The 7922-nt window shown below is 40.9% G+C and overlaps 1 protein-coding gene across 4 annotated transcripts in view; it reads right to left on the bottom strand.

Annotated features, from left to right (window-relative positions):
- Positions 1-12: 12 nt before the first annotated feature.
- The window catches only part of LOC103369256 (asialoglycoprotein receptor 1-like), a 14133-nt gene continuing 6223 nt past the window's right edge, over positions 13-7922 (bottom strand). The window contains exons 3-7 of one of the 4 annotated variants that reach the window (XM_008297928.1): positions 3377-3496; positions 1006-1380; positions 747-913; positions 502-611; positions 13-431 (exon numbers count right to left, since the gene is read on the bottom strand). In XM_008297928.1, the coding sequence (XP_008296150.1) occupies positions 305-431; positions 502-611; positions 747-913; positions 1006-1380; positions 3377-3496 (899 nt within the window). In that variant the 3' untranslated portion in view covers positions 13-304. The remainder of the gene's footprint in view (positions 432-501; positions 612-746; positions 914-1005; positions 1381-3376; positions 3497-7922) is intronic. The other 3 variants (XM_008297930.1, XM_008297931.1, XM_008297929.1) reach the window with 3 other exon arrangements.

Below are 7922 nucleotides of genomic sequence, written 5' to 3'. Positions count from 1 at the left end.
GAAACAAGAAGCTGAAGAGTTTTGCTGGTTCCTTTTATCAGTCTGCTGATATCAAACTTGTGCGTGCATCTATTGCAGTGCAAATAAAATGATAATGTAAAGTTACAGATGAACAACATTTGCCCTGATAGGTAAGCTACTGTATTTTTCTCAGTGGAGCAGACTGAAAACACCCACATGATCAAACTACCAGGTTTTCACACACACACTCCTACATTTTCATATCAAATGAAACAAGAGACTTGATTAATGTGACATAGAAGTCTTCATGGTTTTGATAATCATGACCCAGCTGACTGCTGACTTAAACAGACAAAGCTTTCTTCTGGCAGATCCATCGGTTCTTCATATCACAGCTCACTGCCCTCCATCCTGCATTATTGACAGAAACTGCACAAAAACCTTCAGGAGGAGGTTGTTGAATCCAGGAGCTGAAGGAAAGAATTGGTTAGATTGACAGTGATGGATTTTGTGATTTAAATTACTGAATGTGTCTGTTACCTTTCAGTCAGATCAGTTCCATCGACCCACTTCCATTTATTGTCTTCAGCTCTCAGGCCAATCCAGTATTGATTATAGTTTCCAGGCCAACTATATCCAGTGACAACGTTCTAAGAAAAACGTGGACAAAGTTATCAGAGATGCTGAAATATTTTACTCTAAACACACTGTAACTAACAGACTCAGGCTGTGTTCAGGTCTACAAAGAATACTGTTAGAAAAAAAAGTCAAACTCTCCTCATTACCTTTTGTGCTTCAGTAGCAGCAACAGCCAAATCTGAATTCTTTCCTCTGCAGTTTTCTTGAGCTTCTTCCCAGGTTTTCAGCTCATCATAGTTATCAGTGTTATGAATTACATAGCAGTTGGACTCAGACATTTCCCAGCCATCCTGACAGGGTTTACACTGTCGATCTGCAACAATAGAGACCAATAAATAAATAACATTAGTGCACACTGCTATCATTATTATTAGTATATTTGTAGCTACTGGGATGTGAACATACTTCCTTTGTTTTCTGGGCAGTAGGCATCAATGGTCCACTGAGCTCGACTGGTGTTGAGCTCATTCCAGCTCGTCTCCATGTTCTGTATTTGTTCTGTTAGGTTTTTCTTGTCCTTCTCCAGCTCCTGGTTTTGCATTGTGAGGTTCCAGTTTGCCTCAGTCAGGTTGGTGATGTTGTTTTCTAAGACAGCATAGTCTTGTTTCAGGTTGTCTAACTGGACTGTCAGACTGCTGTGGTCCTTCCTCAACTTCTCATTGTCTGAGCTGAGTTTGTCGTTGCTTTCTGTCAGGTTGCGATTGACAGCCATTAAAGCGGTTTGGTTGTCTCTTATGTGGTTCAGCTGACTTACATCACTCACATTATTTAACCTAGAAACTGCAAAATGAAAATGAGCTTTTTAAGGGACAGTAATAATAATAGTACAGTTTTGTTCTTTTTTTATTGCGTGTTTGTCATTTTGCCACTGATCACAGGTACCTGCTGCTGTTCTGCTTCACGTTTCTCAGCTTTAGGAGATGAAATATACCCATTCATCCATTCATCCAGCCATCCATTATCTATACACCGCTTAATCCTCACTAGGGTCATGGGGGCTGGAGTCTATCCCAGCTGACTCAGGGTGAAGGCAGGGGACACCCTGGACAGGTCACCAGTCTATCACAGGGCTACACTTAGAGACAGACAACCAAGCACACTCACATTCACACCTACGGACAATTTAGAATCACCAATTAACCTCAACATGTTTTTGGACTGTGTGGGAGGAAGCAGGAGAACCCGGAGAGAACCCACGCTGCACGGGGAGAACATGCAAACTACACGCAGAAAGATCCCGGGTGTCCTCACCGGGACACGAACGATTTAGCTGCGAGGCGACGATGCTAACTACTAAGCCACCTTGCAGCCCCCATGACAAATACCCATGTGTTTTTGTTTTTTAATCTATAAGATCAACGGAAATCCCACAAAAGACTAAAACCGACAATGTGCTCGCCCTCATCTTTCAGTATTTTATAACTCACACTGCCAATCTAACACTTAGCCAAAGGTTCACCGGTTCATAGAAAAGATGCAAATATTTTAAATTCACAAAAACAGCAGGCCACTGTAGCCATAAGTAAACATTACTCCAACACGAATAAAACAATATATTTGCTGTGTTTTGTTTTGTTTTTCTTGCAACTGAGGATTTGATGTCGTAGTCATCCTTCATGGCATCTGGACTGTACATGTAGAATCGTGTTAAAACCTGATGCCTGAAGCCTTCAGTTACAGCTCGCTAGTGTGACCAATCTTTAGCTGATTTGCATTTATTCCAGGGATGTACTGCGCGCAACAAAAACAAATAATCACAAAGCTATAAAACATGTGGTCAAGAGTTACTGTTGCTATTGTTGATCGTGACATTTATCGAAATTTGCATGTCCTTTTTTTCCTCTCTCTCTCCGTTTTGATGTTAAGAAACAAAATCAGGTTATTTTCTCTTTTAGACTGACTGGTAGAGTGACTGGACTGTTGAAACGTGCAGTACAACCAGCTTCATTAATGCGCAATGTGCCGTAAATGTTGAAAAAGACATGTATTCAAGAACCCAACTGAAGTGTTTTCAATGACCTGCTTCTGGCCTATTTATCTGTATTCAGTATTGTGTCCAGAAACAAACACTGTTCGTGATAAATATTAAAAAAAAATAAAAATAAAATAAAAATACAAGCAGAAACTTGCTTGAAACAACATTTTGAGCTTCTGACTGCTGCAAATGTATGACTCCTGTCAAATAATGGCTACGTAATAAAACTAGTGACATTTCAAAATACAGTCGTCCTCAGATTTATTCAACCTTCCCATTAAAGAAGGAAAAAACAGCTGAAATAAGTTGAAATTGACAAAAGTAATGACAAATAAAAATTCTATGAAAATCATGACATTGCTTTTGAATTGTGGTTCAACAAAAATATATACATTAAAAAAAATAAAATAAAAAAAGAGCAAATAAGCATGATGGGACCCGTAAACTAACATTTAGCTGAACAACCCTTTGAGCCAATCACTGCCATCAGGTGTTTTCTGTAACTCTCAGTCAGACGTCTGCACCTGTATGTTTGGATTTCACTGCTCATCAGCAAAGTGCTCTCATTTGTCCTGGACAATTTTTTTTTTTTAAATTATTCTTTTCAACCACAATTCAAAAGCAATGTCTCATTTCACTCAATCATAATTTAGCAAATTTTTAATTATTATTACTGTTTTCAGTTTCTAGTTATTTGAGTGACTTTTGTGAATTTTGCCTTTTCTTTAATGGAAGGGTAGGAATACATTGGAGGATGACTGTATAAGCTTATGCATACACTGCTGGTTTTTGCATACTTACTGTAGATACAGCCTGCTATGACGCCCAGTAGCAAAATCAAACATACAGTCCCCAAACCACAGGCCAGTTGCTGATAGCGGCGAAGGCGGCCGTGTGCTTTCTTGTCCTGCAAGAATCCTGCTGAACAAAAAATATAAACATAAGGCGTTAGCAGTCAGAGTTAATAAAACCAAACGTGCATGCTCTGTCATAGTGTCCTCCGTACAACGTCTCCTCTTTGCATTGTCATTGGTCCATGACAGCCCAATAAGTGAACACTTTAAATCCTCAGTGATATTCTGAGTTTATTGATGACAAAGCATCTCCAAGGACTGAACGATCTGCCTTCCCACCGCTCTTCATAGCGTCGTTGACTGCGCCTATAAACAAGTAATCAAGGCCTGGTTCAAACATTGCTGCTAGAACCTTCAAAGGAGTCATCTTCTTCAGCGATGCACCGCTCCCAGTGCTCCTGCCACTATTTGCTACGTTCCCTAGAAGTTCTGTTCTGTAAGCTCGCCAAGCACCACAAGCAATCCGCAGTGGATTTTTTTTCTGTCGGCGGCCTTTTCAGCAGAATTTTGTCTTGGGGAGGAGGTCACGGTGAGCCAAACTGGCAGTGAGGGTTGGTGGGGAGCTACGATTGTGGGGGTGCAACCAAAAACCGGTGTGATTGTAAGTAGGGCACTGCAGAGAAGGTGCGCTCGATTTGCTTACCCAGTCGTCCAGGAGCGATATTAATATTTCGTGCACACATTACTTCATGGCCACAAATTAGTATTTAGTGCGCACGTTGTACTTATTTCGTGGCCACAATTTAGCTATAACGTGGGAACGAATTAGTGTTTTGTGCACATTATAGCGATATTGTGGTCACGATTTAATTTTATTTTGACCATGTCATGTCTGGGGCTCCGCATGAATGCATGCGTTACAACTGAGGTGATGTGTGTCAAATGTTCTCCCTCAGGGTGTTACGATAGAAGAGGAAGTCCTGGTAGCTCAACAGGTTGAGCAAGTGACTCATGTACAGGAGCTGAAAGCAGCAACCGTGGTTCGAGTCCGTCCCACAGATCATTTGCTGCATGCCCTTCTCCACATTTCCTGTCTCTCTCTCTCTCCAAAAAAACAACGTTTAAGTTTGAGAGTCTGATTATCTCTCAGTGCACCTTCTTTAGTTTGGAAGACCTACTCCTCTGAAAACTGCTGTTGCCCAACTTTCATCGCCACTGGTCATCCCCAACATGAATGAAAGGCCAGTTTGACATGTTTGCTCTCTGTGCAGGGTTAAAATTGCCAACGCTGACTTCCAGGGACTGTCACGAACATGGCAGGAGAGCTGGGAGCAGCACAAGCAGACTATTTTGAAAGGGAGTGCAGCCTAACTGACATCAGTTAGTCAAGTTTTTGCTTTGTCTCGGTGTAATCCCTTATTAATGATTCCACTTTTACACATTTACTTGTTTTCACTTGCTGTTAAACGACTACTTTAGTACAAGTTCCATCCATTATCTATACGTGGCTTAATCCTCACTAGGGTCTTGGAGGGGCTGGAGTCTATCCCAGCTGACTCAGGGTGAAGGCAGGNTATGTCTGTATGAAGAAAAAGAATGGTTTGCTGAACAGTCACATTATATTTCTGACATGCATTGTTCACCTGGAATGGTTTCCTTTTGCTCCACAGAGCAAACTGCTGCATTAACATAGTCATCGTCTCCCTTGACTTCCTCTTAATGATATTCAGATTAAACATAAATGTTATGTCTCAGTTCAATGGGTTTTGTTGTACAGATGGACATAATAGATTAAACACAGATTTTCTGTCTAAATTAAATGGTTTGTTTGGGGATTTTTTTTGTCGAGGTGCACATATTTATTTCATTTACTCAAATAAATCTGTCTTCTATTACTTTCAATAATCAGTTTGTTGTTTTATCTCAAAGAAAGAAAAAAAAAGTCTGACTGTTTTCTTGAGCACAGAATCTGTAAAAGTCGTGTTTGATTCAAAACCCAAATACATTCTGTTTCCAATCAGATAAATCATATATGCTGTATGTGCTGTACGTATTTATATATTCAGTAAATGCATCAGCACCATTGAGGAGCTTCAACTGGCACATATTTGGCATTTTACCTTCATCTTGAAACAATTAATCAATTCAATACTAAATTACTTTTCAATTATTTCAAACAACAGTTTCATCTCTAGTCTGCAGATCTACATTCAGTACTTTAAACCTTTTATAATTAATTTCAAAACTGTAAAAGTAATTCTTGGCAGCCATCAGAACTTCATTCAGTTTCAGAGTATTATAAAGTTTCTTACCCACAGATAAAGATCCATCAGCCAGTCTTTGTGTTCTTCTGCTCATTTTTCACAAAGCATCAAGTTGAGCATCAATTTTATCCGAAGGCTGAGAAGGAAGTGTGAAAGTGTTCAAGGAACCAAATTTATATTTGACAGGAAAACGTGTGGTTTTTAGTTCTGCTTTAAAAATGAAACGCAGCTGTTTGGCTGGTAGTTCTCATGCTTGCACAAGTTATTAAACCCAGTTTGTCTGCAACATGCTCTCATACTGCTGCACTTTACACTTTAAATGTTTTGTCCTGATCTTCCATCCCCTCTGTGACTTCAGACCAGCTTCAAGAAGTCAGTTTCGAACTGTCTTTGCCCAACAAGTCACATTCCTCCACAGTGCCCACTCATTTCTATGGTCCCTGGAGGTCTGACCACGATTCCTGACACAGGAACAGATGAGTGTGTGACGGCCCCACCCAGTATGCTGGTTGAGCACATTGGCTGTCTGTGTCGTGTTCTGCTTCCTCAGGTCTCCTAGACTGCTGCAGACTGAGTGGGTGGTCCTACCTGCTTGGCGCGCTCGGGCCCAGCGCTCCCAGGCTACAGAAGGGCCAACCCCTCAGCTCCTGCTCTCTCTGGTCATGCTTGTGGCATTTTGGTTTGGGCTCCACATCAGACAACACCTGGCACCACATCGCATCCAGGCATCTGCACCTACACGACTGATATCACTGACTTACACATCTCACTTTGGAAGGATTAATTTAAGCAGTTAATAAAAGTAACACTTAAATCTGGCAATAGCTGTTCGTCTCCCCTCTTTTGTCATAATCTATTTACCGGGTTGTGACAAGTGCTCGGTCATCTCGTGGGGTAGAAAGACGTTTCCTGCCGCAACCAGCTACCAATTTGGTAGCACCATGTTGGGCTTGTTTTTTCTTGGTGTAATGAACGGCTGTCTTGGAGATCTTCAATTTTTTCACTACCTGTCTCTCACTCGTGCCACTTTCCAGCAGTGCCAAGATGGCTGCCTTTGTGGCTTCACACAATTCTTTTGTTTGAGGCATTATGTGAGAGGTGACAACGTCTGAGTTGTGCTATGGCTTGAATGTAAACAGGAAACCACTCCAGGCCTTTACATGTGCAGTGGTGCTTATGACATGAAATGTCCTCTTATATACCCTGGAAATACAATGAAGCTGAAGCATGTCAAATAGGACACAGAGTATTATGTAATCACCTGCCTTTCTTGTCGTGCCGTTGTCTTCAGGTATCATATCTTTAGTGGTATCAGGTGTAATGTGACCATCAAGACTAAATGAGTCACTGAGGGGAGAAAAAAGGGCTCTGTCTGACACACTGACTCCAAGGAAGAAGCATGAAGCCATTACTGCAGCTGAGCGTGTTTATTTCAACAAAAAAACAAAAAACATACATGTGGCAATAATGAACTTGTAGGCTATGATAGAAAATATGGCACCCTACCTCTCCCTCTCTCTGCAACAAGCAAACAAAGTTCACAGGTAGGTGCAGGTGGTATCTGTGAAGCAATCATTCAGCCACAGTCACACACCCACAGACAAACAGCTCCGCCCACACACACATCAAAACACACCCACGACCCCGACTGAACAGTGACAACACACATCCCTGCCTCTACACTAGGCATTAAAATGAACAAGATACTGAAGAAAACAAGGGTGGTCTAGTCATTTTTTCCATGACTGTATATAATACAGAATGTGGTTGTGTTGTCCACGTGTTGTCATTTGTGTTGTTGTGCTTCAGAAGCATCATGAAGACATGATTCTGCAATGCAACAACCCCCCAAAAAAACTGAACTTGAAAACTTTTTATCTGCTAGACAGAATCTCACCTGTTGACAATGAAATATTTGGATTAATTTAACTTTATTGTCCCCTGAGGGAAATTTGCTCTGCAGGCAGGCAAGATGGATTGTTTAGAGTCAGCATGTAGTGTACCAGTTTTAAACTGAGGAGTGACTTTTAGTTCAGTTTTGATGAAACAGCTGGTGTTTGGATGAATAATAATGAGGAGTTCTCATGAGGACTTTTGTTTTTGGGGTTTTTTATTAATGTTTGAAGCCATGCACTGAGTCTGCTGCAGTTCACCTTTCATCAACTAACTTTTATCATCAACACATTTCCCGTATGACAAACACAACGTTTCACTACAAACTATTTGTATTATTGCATGAATGGCAGGAAAAGATCTTCAGTTTTACTCAGGGAAGGAAAAACACAAACA

The sequence above is a fragment of the Stegastes partitus genome, unplaced genomic scaffold, assembly GCF_000690725.1.
Source record: "Stegastes partitus isolate 25-593 unplaced genomic scaffold, Stegastes_partitus-1.0.2 Scaffold1259, whole genome shotgun sequence".
In the NCBI taxonomy this organism is placed as follows: domain Eukaryota; kingdom Metazoa; phylum Chordata; class Actinopteri; family Pomacentridae; genus Stegastes; species Stegastes partitus.
The sequence above is the reverse complement of the archived record's forward strand: the minus strand, read 5'-3'. Positions and strand labels throughout refer to the sequence as shown.